General features: G+C 37.4%; 2 protein-coding genes across 2 annotated transcripts; one reads left to right on the top strand and one right to left on the bottom strand.

Moving 5' to 3' along the window:
• Positions 1-2401: 2401 nt before the first annotated feature.
• LOC137710475 (26S proteasome non-ATPase regulatory subunit 8 homolog A) lies at positions 2402-4951 on the bottom strand. The gene is made up of 6 exons (XM_068449504.1): positions 4768-4951; positions 4257-4335; positions 3914-4016; positions 3533-3796; positions 3142-3253; positions 2402-2744 (listed from the first exon to the last, which is right to left on the bottom strand). Exons 1-6 carry the CDS (start codon positions 4870-4872, stop codon positions 2604-2606), a joined length of 804 nt encoding a protein of 267 aa, XP_068305605.1. The 5' UTR covers positions 4873-4951; the 3' UTR covers positions 2402-2603.
• A 967-nt stretch (positions 4952-5918) lies between these two features.
• Positions 5919-8253, top strand: LOC137710686 (small ribosomal subunit protein bS6c-like). Its single transcript, XM_068449785.1, has 2 exons — positions 5919-6327; positions 7740-8253. Exons 1-2 carry the CDS (start codon positions 5956-5958, stop codon positions 7977-7979), a joined length of 612 nt encoding a protein of 203 aa, XP_068305886.1. The 5' UTR covers positions 5919-5955; the 3' UTR covers positions 7980-8253.
• The last annotated feature ends 6717 nt before the right edge of the window (positions 8254-14970 follow it).

Genomic DNA, 14970 nt, shown 5'->3' with positions numbered 1-14970 from the left:
TCTGCAGAACCGCATAATCCAAACAGTGGAGTCTAAGTCAAATCCAAGCTCGACATCGTTGCTCTAATCGAAGAGCTCAAGAAGCCCTAATGGCCCTTGAAGAAATCACAAGTTCGATTAAAAATCAAGTGTCCACCACCCTTGAATCAAATTCAGCTCCACATGAAAAGAGTAAATTCAAACATTTGGTGCAAGTCGCAGAAGAAACCCCTCAGCCTAGTTCAAGAATAAGCCTGTAAAAAGTCAACAATTGGAGGAAACCAGAAAATCCTTCAACCCAGTTCAAGATCAAAGTTGTGGAAAGTCAACAAGCGCAACAAAATACATGCCGATTCATCCACTACCAAAGCCAAAGATCATCTACCACGTGAAGCTCATTGTGGTCCAATTTCATTCAAGATTAAGCCTCGACGACCCTTGAAGAAATTTCAAACAAAATTCAAGAACAAGCCTTAATGGCATTTGAAGAAAACTTTCAGCCTAATTCAAGATCAAGCCTCAGCGACCCTTGAAGAAATTTCCAGTCCATTTCAAGATCAAGCCTTGAAGGCCCTTGGATCGACAACTACATTAAGGGACTTTAAAACGCATCTCCTACACGTGACAACCACATGTATACGACACGCCTTGAAATGGGGGTATTTGTAGGCATCGAAATTTCGGTGAAATAAATGTTGACCAATGATTAAAATTTCAACGTTCATGTATCACATAAATTTTACATGTATCATGTAACTCAACAAAAAATCGAACAAAATCAGAAAAGTCATCAAATAGGACATGTGTCAACACTTGGCAGAAATGATTTATTTCATCTAAATATTATATTCAAAATTAGGCCTTGAAAAAGTCTATAAATAGAAGCCAATTTCATTCATTTCACTTCACCAATTCACATCACACCAAAACCTTGAAGCTTTGAAACTCTAAAGCTCTCAAGTAAATCCCGAAGGATCAAGAAAGCCCTTTTTGTTCTTCGTCAAATCCTCCTTCAAGATCAAGCCCCGACGGCCCTTAAAGAAACTTCCTTAACCTTCAAAATCAAGCCCCGACGGCCCTTGAAGAAAACGTTCATTGTTTATCATCCGTGCATCCTAAGATCAAGCCCCAACGGCCCTTTTTATCAACAACATTAATAAATCCACACACCCATTCTTCAAGATTAAGCTCAAAAGCCCTTGAAGATCCGTTCATCAACTGTTCATCAAGATTAAGCCCCGAAGGCCCTTGAAGATCCGTTCATCCTAAGATCAAGCCCTAACGGCCCTTTGGATCAACAACATTAACAAATCCACACACCCGTTCTTCAAGATCAAGCCCAAAAGCCCTTGAAGATCCGTTCATCAACTGTTCATCAAGATCAAGCCCCGAAGGCCCTTGAAGATCCGTTCATCCTAAGATCAAAGCCCCAACGGCCCTTTGGATAACAACATCAACAAATCTGCACAACTGTTCATCCCTAGACCAAGCCCCGACGGCCCTTTGGATTAACATCTCATCCACAGATTTACACTTACGAAGATAGAATCAGATGATCAAATTGTAAAAGAGATTTTAACCCTAAAATCAATACAAAATATATTTTGTACACGTGTTCTTGTTTCAGGAAAATTCGTGTTTACAATGGGACCCCCAAAATTGATGGGAATAGGGTGAATAAATTTGATCTGACATCTAGGGTGGAGTGATTGCAGTGCATCGCTTGGTTGGCTAAAGAATGTGGGCATAAACAGATCGTGCATTTTTAGCTCATCAAACATTTAATCCAGTGCTTCAATCTTACCATGTCTTACCTTTCGACCCAACTACTTTGTCCTCTAAACTATGATGGTACCCTTTTTAACATTTTGATATAGATGATATTTTGTTTTCTGATTAATCTGACCTACTCGTGACAACGTGATAACTTTTTATTAAACCATCCTACATGTCCGATCATGTAACACTTTTATCATGCTTCTATTTTAAACTATTTAAATTGCAAAATGAATGATTCGAACTCAGGTGCATAGAAATAATACATTTGGAAGCCTTTTAGATGTTTTTAGTACGGATAACAGGTCAATACACTTGCAAAATGGCAAGACACCTTGCGTGACCCGATCTCACTAATTGCGAGTATGATGCCTGTGCGGCAGCCATACTCAAGACCGACTCTTAAGAGAGTTTTGGGTGTGGGTACCTTACCTGCGGACGGTAGCCGTACTCAAGACCTACACTAAAGCGAGTGGGTGAGGCTGCCGTACAAGTTGGCCACCGGCTGCGGCCAGTCTCGCCAAATGCTAAACATGTTAAACATGACAACGCTTGATGATAAATATGTTTTCTTTTTTTTCTTTTTTCCTTTTTTTTTTTTTTTTTTTTTTTTGTGACGTTTGACTCAAAGTAGACAGATTTGTAATTAAAGTAAAGCAACCTGTCTGATCAATGAAATTGAAAGAAAAAAATCTGAAAAATATTGCCACCCAAAGTGGTCGAACTAAAATACAAAATAGTACACAGTTTTGGGCTCAGTACTGAATTGAGAAGAAATTTTGGAAGTGAGTGTATGAGCAACAGTTGTGAATCACAAAACAAACAACCAGACTGCAGCAGCAGCTCTTTTAGACAATCCGCTCCAACTCTCTTGCGTAGCTGAGAGTTTGGTTGATGAGTTGTAGAGAGGGTATCTCTTTGCAAGGTGCAGACTCCTTTGCCTTCTGGAAATAGACAGCATCATTCTTCACCTCCCACTCAGGATGATCCTGTATCCACGGAACAAAGTCTTATAAACTTGTAGAGCCAACGGAGAAAAGATCGTGTTACTAAGGCTGGTGGAGCACAAGCAGTAGTGCCTTGATGCTAGGCATATGGTTTATATTTAGATTTATACTCGAAGCTGAAGCCCACCAGGCCTCGGGTAAGGGTTTCATTCAGTGTTTTATTTGGGAATAAGGGACTCGGTCAATTTATATTATTGGAAATTTACATGTCAAACATGCTGTCTTTCCCACCCATGATTTGCAAGGATATGCATTTTTAACTTTCTGCCAGAAAGCTATAGGCATTTCATTTCAAAAACAGAAGATCAGTCATTCTAAGAAGTTCAGTCAATTTGGACTTTTTATGAAAAAGGAAAATAACCTGTTACACACGACGTACCTCACTGACATATGCCAAAAGTTCGCGGTCAGAAGGAAATAGCAACATTTGACAGGCATCCTTAATTGACAGTGAATCATATGCCTTCTCGCTGCATCCGGCTATCTCATCCCTAAAAGTGACAGAGATCAACCAAATAGAAATCCACAAAGACATTTTTAATTTTGCACTGCAAACAATTATCTAAATAGCTAAACTACACAATAAGTTCAATAATAGGAAGATGATGGGCTCAAATCATTCACATGTTCCTATGAGTCACGGACAATGATGGAATGTTCCAAAGAAAAAACCTTCCCAACTTCCAGATATTAGCATTTCTTGTCACAAGTTTGAAGAGCTTTTGCAATTATTCAAACATAATCCTAATTATTAAGTAAAACAAATTTACCTGACTGTTTTAGCCAGTAGATCCATGAAATAAACATAAGTCTCGTGTGGCACAGTCTGACGAGCGCTCAACACACGGTTGTAAGCTCCCTCCATGAAAGATTGCTCTAGCTCTACAGCATGCTTAATGCAAGGGTTCTCCAAAGCAGCAGATGAAAGAAGTTCCAGTTCAGTGTGGAACTCAGCAATTCTATTCTGGACAAGGAGTCTCAACAGGTTGAGACCTAAAATTGGGTACTCTTGAGGGGATGATGGAAGACGGTCACTACTCCATAAGAACAGTAAATTCATTAACAATCCTTTTAAACAAACATTTATTTTCTGTTTTGAAAAATGGACCGAGTAATTGATAGAAGATAAACAAAGTGGGATGATAACGTACTGAGCGTCTACATAATAAGACTTCAACTGAAAGAAATCCCTTTCAAATGCATCCTGGTCCTCAATCTTCACACTAAGCACGACAGCATGCTCATATATATCCCCTGACATTTTATGAAACATGAAAAAGGTTAATGACGAGGTTGTTGGATTAAGATAATGAAGGGGAATACGCCAATGAACAATATTAAACTAGCACACTCTTTCGTTACAACATAAGTAGGTAGCAAAATGAACTATAAAAGCATAATTTTTGTTTCTGGCGCATTCACTACTTCAACAACGAAGTTTGGAACTACACGGACAGGAAAGTAAAAGCAATAGATTTGGATAAAGAACATTACTTGCTAATGTTAATTCCTTGGCAGCATTAGGTGTGTTTTGAAACAACGGTGGTAGGCTTCCGAATTCAGTCAGCTTAACCTGAAAACACAACCGATACAACTCAATCCACTTACAACAACACCATAATTCCACATATCTTCACATAAAAACCAATAAATAACTTAATAAATCTTCCGAACGGACGTCTTTGAATAGCATTTCACTCCCCAGCAGCTTAACAACCAAACACTTGCGACAACACCTTACACCAAAATCTCGAAATCTTGTAAATTCAATTAACCAATACCCAAAATCTAATTACAAAATCTTTCAAAGGAAGAAAATCAAAACGACAATCCCATCACTCTGACTGACCCAAAAACCTAATCACCTGGGGGCAACACACAAGAATCATACTTTAGCACTAAGCAGTGAAACGAAATAACAATAGTTACTAAATCATGTGAACAAGCAGCTGATAATCTCGAATTTGGGATTGAAAATTAGGGTTTTTGGGCATTGGCGAGTTACCTTAAGCTGGGAGAGGAAATTGGAGCAGGTATCGAAATCGTTCCGCACGAATGCAGCTTTGAATCGCTCGAAGAGCTGTGCGACCTCTGTGAGCTTCGGATCCATCTCTCTCGTCTTCCTGCGGTTGCTTGCCTCTTCGTCTACTTCTTCCTCCGATTGCCTTTGCTATTTTACTTTGCTGAGTTTATGTTCGCTCTTTGCTTCCTTCACAAGAAGAAACTTGTAATTTATTGGGCTTCAATGTGGGTTGGACTTGGGCCTCTAGGTTTGATTTCATGGGCCGGGGTGATAATGGGCCGTATTCCGGTATACCCTCCTATACATGGGTGATCGTCATTGATGCGTCATGTTTTGAAATCGGATCAACTTGTTTTTGTTTATTCGGCCATTATTCACGTGGCATATACGGGACCTCTTTGGTATCCATAGAAGACACACTTGCAGAATGAGGATCATCTCCGGATTCTCTTAGTAAGAATCTTGAAAATTCTTAAATTGTATTCGTTTATTGTATAACGTGCGATTAGAAATCATTTTAAATATTTTTATTAACAATTAAACATGAACAATACTTGATGAAAACTAATCGTATGATAAACGGATACGATTTAAGGATTCCCATGATTCTCACAAATAGAATCCGGAGAGGATCCTCATTCGCACTTTTATATGACAAAACTACGTGATTTTGGGATACAAATAATTAGTTAAGAAGAAGTCGAATTTTTATGATGATTAGTTTTGAAGTGCAAGCATGGCTTTCATGTCAATCCAAAAAACAGTTCCAAGATTACAATATCAATTTAACGAAAGACTAGAAAGTTATTCAGTCCAAAGACATAAATTGATTGGTTTTGTAGAATGTAATTAATCTAAACAATAAATTATTATATTCATCAGAAATTATGATTTCACTAAATTAAAATTAGCTGAATGGTTATTACTCATGTTTCAATTGTGTTAATGGCGCGCACATCAAATCCTATATTTGTGTGAGCTACGAATTTTATGATGTGTCAGTGTCTGAAATTGTCATCTCGCCGCATCATCTTACGACCTATGGTAAAAACACAACAAAGTACACGACACGTCGTTTCATTCACCATTGCCCTCTCCTCTAGCCCCTTATCAATATCCACTGAGGACTAACCCAGAAGCTTTCTTCTGTTCCAAATAAAGCTTCCAGCAATGGCTTCCACTTCGTCCCTCATTTCATCTCTTACCCCTTCATCAAATTTCCCCTTTTTCCCCAAAACAATTTCCCAAATCCCATCTCTACCCCAAACCGTCTCCTTCCCTCTCTTTAACCGAAACGGACCGAATCCCAGTTCGCGCCTAACCTCCAATGTCCAGTCCCTGGAGTTCTCGGGCTCGTTTTTTGAGGGCGGGTTTCAATCGGAGGACGACCCGACTTCCCCGCCCGGGTCGGGCTTGACCGCCGTGGAGGAGAAGGAGGAGCCCCCGTGCCCACCGGGGCTCCGACAGTACGAGACCATGGCGGTGCTCAGACCCGACATGTCCGAGGATGAAAGACTTACTCTTACCCAGAAGTACGAGGAGGTAAAAGGAATTTTTTTTTATTCAAATTCTGTTGCTTTTTTTTTATTTTGGTGAACTAAATTTGATTTCTTTGGCTCTTAAAATTAGTGGGTTCTATCTATGTGTTTTCAATTTTGGTTTGTTATCTGTTTGGCTGATGAGAAAATTTAAAGAAAATATAAGAATGTGTTAAGCTGAGTTTATATGCAGATTAGTGAACAATTTCCAATTTTGCGTTGAATTGATACATAACACTGGCAATTGGCGGATAGTATTTGATGCATTTATTTCTTAGTGAGTTAGGACCTTCAGAGATGCTTAGTTTTGAAAAGTTTACTTTGCAGTGCGAGATTCGTTTGGCTATTAGAGTGATATGTTCGAAGATACTACTATTCGAATGAATTTTGAGTCCTCATAATGTAGTTAAGTTTGCGCAGGGTACATCTGCTGATTAAAATTTCGTAAGAGAAACTTTCCTATGAAAAACCATCTTTAGGTCCCCAATTGTGTATATTGAGAAGTACTCATATCGAACACTTCAAATGTAGCAAATGTGTAACTTTATCGTAGCTTAGGCAACGTGGTTTTTCTGGATCATTCTGACATCTTTTATAATCTAGTCGGAGGTATAAGTTTACCCAGTACGTCATAGGTTGCAAGATCGAATACTTTTTGTTCGTTTATCATGATGTCAAAGTAGGAGATCCCAAATTTGTCTTTCTACACATGGGAGGTAGTATTAGAATTTGGAAATAACCATATCCGATTCCTAATAGCTTAAACCTTTCAGGAATAGTGGTAAACTAATATCTTTTATTATCATCATATACATATTAATTTGTTAACCGTGGTTGTTTTCCGTGAAGAAGTAATATTTGTCATTTGAATTGTAGCTGTGTTAGTTTGGATGTGCAATCAACGAATAGAGTGAAGATTATCAGTGAGCAATCAATCACAACGAGACGTTAAATACTAGCTATGCTCTTATTTTCTTAATTTATTTTAAATGGTGTGAAAGTTGGCTACTACTAGCAAACCTGATAGATTGTGATTGTCACCCAATAATTCCTGTAATATCAAGAAATGCCAGATTGTATCTTGTCATGCCTTATTTTACCCCTCTGATTTCTAATCATGCATTTTATGCGTTATTTGTAGCTACGAAGATTCAAAGAACTAGGTTGTGACTTCCTTTTGATCTCATGATGATGTAATTGAAGTGTCTAGTGTTGGACTAGTCTAGGCTTTTAGACATAGCTATACACCTACGATTGCGCCATGACTGTGTTAACCGTGTAAGAGCTTATTTGAAATAAGATGAATTTTGACACATGCAATTTTATTTAAGCAGCATTACGTTGCCTGCTCAGGTTATAAAACTGTCTGAGTGTAGTTGGTTACAGGGTTTTAATCTGAGGATCCTTATTTTGCAGTTGCTAATAGCCGGGGGTGGCATGTACGTGGAGGTCTTCAACAGAGGGGTAATTCCACTAGCCTATGGCATCCAGAAGAAAAACAAAGCCGGAGAGTCCAACACTTACCTGGATGGTATCTACCTCCTCTTTACCTACTTCACAAAACCCGAATCTCTCGAAGTTCTTGAAGCAAATCTGAAAGCTGATGATAATGTCATCCGATCGATGAGCTTCAAAATAAGGAAGAGGAAGTACTAGTTTTGTTTGAATCTTTTGTCCTTCTCTCAGAGGAAGGCAGGAAAGAAAAAAGTTGCATGTACAACGTAATTTCAGATGTTTTCAACCGTCCATTCGTTCCTTTGTTATCGAGTTTGCGATTATTCAGTATGTTTTGTAACATAATTGAATTAATCACCAAAGGAAAAATATGCAGTTTCTAGAATGAAATTTGTAGCAGAAACTCGAATGGAAGAACGAAATGTCAACCTTTTTTTTCTTCATTTCGAATACAGATTGGATGAAAAAAGGCCAGTTGCTTGCACAGAGGTTCCCTTCCTAAGTGCTTCGTGCTAAATTGTTGATGGACCGTAGTAGAGAAGGAAAGTATAGATCTCTACTATGGACGATTTCAGGAGTGTCATTATGGGTGCTGAGAGGAATTCGAATTTGAGTGCAGAGGACGGAGCACACTCTTTAGCCGACTTGCCTTAAGTCCAGGTTTGCTCGAAGGACGAAACAAGTTGGTGCACCTGGATATAGAAGATGAATCAGAGGACGAAATCATAGAATCAACTCAAAACTTCTGGAATCAATAGAACACGCGTATTTGGTCTGTCGTAGGTTTCATCGCATTGCTCAAATTATCTTTTAGCACAGCAGAATGCGCTATCTCAAGGGTGGGGGTTTGCTTTTTTGGACAAAACTTGATCCAAGTCCATATTTAATTGTCTTGTTTTTAGAACTTCTGCCGAGGGAATTTTATTGATATGAAAAAAAGAAGTTAAACCTGGTTAAGAGACATAAATCTTACTTCTCATAAAACAAGAAGAACGAAATACAGAAAAACAGAAAAACAGGGGACATAAATCAAACCCCTTTAAAACCTAAAAGGTAAGAACCTGGCTGCAAGATAAGTTGCAAAACAAAAAGGAAAATCTAAAGGGATGAGGTAAAAATGAAAATCACAAATCAAGAAGAAGGGTAGACAAACTTGTGGGCTGCTGCGCCCAAAGAAATCTGAATGCAGAAAATGAATAATCTCAATAGGAGGAGCGGCATACCTAACAAGTGAAGACTAGAGAAGTCATAAATCGGCTATTTTGTCAGCAACTGCACTTTCTACTCAAAATGTATGAGGACAACGAAAAACTATGTGCTACAACTTAAAAATACAAATTTTCTAGAGTAAATTGTAGCTATGGTCCCTTAACTTTAACTCAATTGGAGCAATGGTCCTTTAACTAAAAATCAATTATCATTGGTCCCTCAACTCATCAAAAGGTGCATCTATGGTCTCTCAACTAAAAATTCATTATCATTGGTCCCTCAACTTTAATTCAACTAAGAAATAGTCCCTTAACTTTAACTCAATTGTAGCAATGATCCTTCCAACATAACTCATTTTGACAAAATTTTTGATGTAGTTGACGAAAATGACCATAATTACACGCTTTGATGAGTTGAGGGACCTTTATTATATAATTGGTTATCTCAACATAACTTATTTTAACAAAATTTTGACGAAATTGATGAAAATTACTATAGCTACATATTTTGATAAGTTGAGGGACTAATGGTAATGAATTTTTAGTTAAGGAACCATTACTACAATTTACTCATTTTTCTAATGAGTCACCAAGTTTTGTTGGAGAGCACTAATTAAAACACACTTTGCCCTTAATCATAAGCTTATGGTGTCTGCCTTTTTGTAAGTGATAATTATGAAAAGCACAATGACGCAGACACAACTCACAAGCCGACGCCTAATTTCTACATGCAGAGATTCCATTGCTGCTAAAGGATTACTCAGAAATAAAGTACGAGCATTTTACTCAGTAAAAATAGAAGAGGTATTCATCAATTTATCCTTTGAATTTGTGACTATTGATCAATCTCTTCCCTCAACTCTCATAATTAGTCAATTTGAACCTTATCGTTCATTTTTTTAATTTTTCATCTATTCTTCCGTTAAGTAGGTATTTGCATGACTGCCTTTGAAGGCAAAAAAAGTCAATTTGTGCCCTATTGTCATTTTTTCAATTTGCACCCTACTGTCATTTTCCGTTAAGTAGGTTTCCCTACACCTTACCAGAGGTAGACGAGGCTGAGGGAGGAGGCGACAGGGTGTGGGCAGCTGCAAACTGTATAAGTAGCATATCAAATGGACTGGGTTGCAAATAGCAGAGGAGGGAGGCGTTGGCGGCAGTCACGGGCTCAACATGGAGACAAGGAAGAAGAAGAGAAAGTTCGAAGAAAAGGAAGAAAATCGAAGGTGTAGGGAAAATGACTTTTTTGCTCTTTAAAGGCAGTCATGTGGATACCTACTTAACAGAAGAATAGATGAAAAATTAAAAAAATTAACAATAGGGTGCAAATTGACTAATTATGAGAGTTGAGGGGGAAAATTGGCCAAAATTAAAGTTGAGAGGGGAATTGACTAATTATGAGAGTTGATGGGGGGAAATTGGCCCAAATTAAAGTTGAGAGGGGAAATTAGCCAAACCTTATAAGTTCAGGGAGTAAATTGATGAATACCTCAAAACAAATGTGTGAAATAAGATATAGCTAATTGATGAATACCTCAAAACAAATGTGTGAAATAAGATATAGCTAATAGTTTTTACTCAGTATGAGCACTTTATACAAAACTATATCAACTTCTCAACAAACAAAAAGGCAATATCGAGGAGGAATGAATTCAACTGAAGACTTCTTGTAAAAAATAAATTTTTTTAACTGCTTGAGTTATAAGTTATTATTTAGTGAGATTATATTAATTAAGAGTATAATGACACCAACTCAAATCTCAACATTTTATACGAAATGTGGTTCAAGACAATTACTGGATTCTAAATTTGGAAAGGGGTGGCACTGTAAGTGGGAATTTGGGTTTAATTACGAAATTGCCATATATTTTTAATTTTATTTTTATTTATGTAAATATGGGTTATATCGTGGGTTCGGCCCCTGCATGGGCTATAGTGTGGATTTATGGTTTTGGCCTTCTGGTGTTCCTTGGTTAGAGTAATGTCTTTGACTATTTATGCATGTATTAAGTCTAACACAATTAGTTGTAACCCATTTAAACATATACGATTTCTCTTTAGGGTTAACAGTTTTATTAGTGGGCAAAGATCATTTTCATCAATAATGGGTTGAATGCCATAATATGTAACCACAACTAGTTGGGACTCGTTTGGCAAGTGTTTTTAAACGATTTGAGAGCGCTTTCACATAAAATATTTTTGGAGCCAAACGTTAGTAAAACTGCAAGTTAATTATGAAAAAACACTTAAAGTACTTCCAGCAAGAACCACATAACTAGTGTTTTTAGCAGAAAGCACTTCAAGTGCTTTTGGAATCTAAAAACATTTCCTCTAAAAGTTTTTTCAATTATTTAAAAGCATTTACCAAACGAACCAGTATTGTTGTTGAAAACAAATGTATTTCTTTTTTAATATTGCTTTAATTTCATTTTAAGGAGAGAATAAACATGATTTTTTTTTTCTTGCACAAATAAATGTTATTAAAACTTTTAATATATTTCTTTATTTACATGATAAATTTCTCGACTCACTGCAGTGCGATGGTGTTAATACTTGTTTAATACTATATGTTGCCTGTCTCATGAGTCATGACGGTTTAGTGGTTCTAAATGAATAGGGTTTCTGATGGGGCAAGAGATAAATGAATGAGGATCCTCTCTGGATCCTTTTTGTGAGGATCCCGTAAATCCTCCAATTACGTCTGTTCATTGTACATCTTGCGGTCAAAAATAATTGTAAATATATATTTTTAATTTAAAATTGAATATAAATAGTACCTGACGAAAACTAGCCGCATAATGTAAGATAAACAAATGTGATTAAAGGATCTCCGGGATCCTCAAAAAGAGGATCCGGAGAGGATCCTCATTCGAGATAAATAATGTGTTAACAAAACAAATGATGAGAAAAAGCTGAGTACAAACTCTGATCATTATTTCATTGAATGAAATGAAAGAAGAAAGATTACATATTACCAAAACAACTACATTATGGGATGAACTATATCTTGCCAGATCGTGAATCATGATCTATGCAAAGTTATAATAAGTGTATTTATAAAAAGGATAATGCTAGAGAGATTAAATTTTTAAACCAAATGATATATTACTAATTTTAATTTCCCTAACATTACCCTTATAAAAATTCAATCTTGGAACAAACAAATGAGCAATCTTAAACCCTAATAACAAGTAGAAGCTAATTATTCCTAAAACATAAAATATAAAAAGTACTCAATACAAAAATAAACCAAATTACTAAATCACTAACTTTTCCAACACAACGAAGCCTACAGCTACATCGGTCACAATTTAGAAAGTTTGAACACGAGTTAGTGCTACCCTTTAGTTAATAGCTGGAGAATCTGATTGTGCTGCAGTACGAGATATTATCTTCGACCCACTTTGTGCGAAAGAGCTTTCTTCATGATCCACCACTACCACTGAAACCTCCTCAAGTCAATCAAGGGACAATACACCCCCAAACCAAAGATAAAGCATATATAAAATAACACAAGTTGAACCAACAAAAAAACATAAAATTCATGTGAAATACATAAAAGAGTAAATTGTAGCAATGGTCCCTCAACTTTAATCAAATTGGAGCAATGGTCCCTCAACTAAAAATCCATTACCATTGGTCCCTCAACTTATCAAAATGTGTAGCTATAGTCATTTTCATCAATTTCGTCAACATTTTGTCAAAATAAGTTATGTTGAGATAACCATTTATATAATAAGGGTCTCTCAACTCATCAAAGTGTGTAATTATGGTCATTTTCGTCAACTACGTCAAAATTTTTGTCAAAACAAGTTATGTTGGAATGACCATTGCTACAATTAGGTTAAAGTTAAGGGACTATTTCTTCAGTTGAATTAAAGTTGAGGGACCAATGGTAATAGATTTTTAGTTGAGTGACCATAGCTGCACATTTTGATGAGTTGAGGGACCAATGGTAATGAATTTTTAGTTGAGGGACCATTACTCCAATTGAGTTAAAGTTAAACGAGCATAGCTACAATTTAATCTACATAAAATATATAGCGGAAAGGTGATGAGCTGCGCAAAGTTTGTTCTGAAATCATGTAGTTGTAGACCAAGATTCTTCGTTTCTTTTGTATTTCTTTTTGGTCGTGCTTGCATACGTGGTTGAATTAAAGAATGATTTGGGTCTACTCTTCGTACGATATAGGAGAGAATTTGGATGCTTTGTTCTTTTCATCCATATCTTATAAACATGCTCAAACAGTTCCCCACATTACATATTTGAAGCTACTATTCTAATTTGTGCACCTGTAAAATTTAGCCTTGGTGCTAATTAGATACCCACTTGAAAGTCTTTGGCACGTTTCTTCAACATAAAAGAATGAAAAAAGGCCAAATTGCTGGATTGCTTGGTAGTGGTTTTCGAGTGGAGAAAGAATTTAAAACGGGAATATCAAAGTAAAGAATTTAAAACGGGAATATCAAAGTAACGATGTTCTAAAATAATCACATGTTGCGGAATGCTTTCAAAGTGATTCATAAACTACTTTTGTTTAGTACCACTATCGTGTAAACTGAAATCACAACTACAAGACATTAGGATCACGAATAAATCAAATCAATATAACAAATAGATCGACTAATTATATTAAACTTATATGTATAATGCAGAAGACATTGTTATGAAGATGAAGCCATTGATGAACTCTAGGTTGTCTTCTCCTTACAATACTTCAATAATATCTCTCTGCTATATGAATAGGGTTCAACGTATCTTAGAGATTAAGGGTATGGAAGCAGGGACTTCACCATAGTATTTATATCATTAAGGTTTAATCACAGCCGGCCTATTATTGGTTGTGAAAATCAAACCATATTAGGGGTGGGCAAACGGGTCCTGGGCTCGTGGGTAGGGGCGGGTACGAGGCAGGTCCTAATTTTAAAAAAGAGAAACGGGGCGGGGCGAGCCTTTGAAATTTTAGGTTCGGGCCGGTTCCAAAAGTATAGAAAAACGGGTACCCGGGCCCGTTTGCAAGAAAACCTCTTGTTGGGTACTGTCTCCCAGGCCCACTTCCTATTGTTCCTCCCCGCGACAGTTCTCACTCTCGAGAACTCTCCACACACACACACCCCCCACTTCCCAGTGTTTCCCCCTCATCCAATCTCTCGAACCTTCTCCCTCATTCCTTTTCTTTGTTTCTCCCCCTATCTCTGCAACTCTCCTTCCCGGAGCACAGACACACCCCACTGAGAAATGATATGATACCGCCGCCCTCCTCCCCCACCAACTCCTCCGTCTCCTCCTCCGATCTCGATACCGAGGTAACTCATTTCCTTCATTTCTTCCAATTTCGTCAATTTCTTAATTTTGATTTACAAAATTTGTGAAATTTTACATCGCAGGTTTGGCTTCTGGTACTCCTTGTCTGGGATGAAGATGGTCTTGGTTGGTGGGTACTGCTTGGGTTTTCCAGCTGCAGGATCTCCACTCAGTTTAGGTATTTCTTGAGGACGCTGCAGTACATGGCGCAGATGTGCCCTGCCAGCCCCGCCGCCACATTGCCGAAGCCCTTGTCCTCCGTCCACTCTCAGATATGTTTCTAGGTTTTGCGTTTTGAGTTGAATCTAGCTTCGTTTGATCTTTAATTACAATCACATTTATACAGATATAGATATAGATAATGTAATTTTTTGTTGAATTGGTGTTGTGAGTGATTGATTTGAAGAAAAAAAGATAGAAATTGAAAGTTCACCCTACTTCGGTCGAACTTGGTAGTTGATGGACTTGGCAAGCTCGTCTTTTTGCTCTTCCTTCACACCAGTAGCTATTGGAAGAGAACTCCGAGGAGTAGGACCCCCGCACCATCCCAACGAGCTCATCGGGAGAGCTAAAGAAGAAGAGAACAAACTCGATGAGGGTCTTGATGTCGGAGAAGATCTGGAGGATGAGCGGAGGAGATCAAAACCAAGTAAAAAAAAAGAAAAAAAAACTAAGAGGA

Source organism: Pyrus communis, chromosome 12, assembly GCF_963583255.1.
Source record: "Pyrus communis chromosome 12, drPyrComm1.1, whole genome shotgun sequence".
Classification (NCBI taxonomy): domain Eukaryota; kingdom Viridiplantae; phylum Streptophyta; class Magnoliopsida; order Rosales; family Rosaceae; genus Pyrus; species Pyrus communis.
This window is presented reverse-complemented; position numbering and strand designations above follow the sequence as displayed.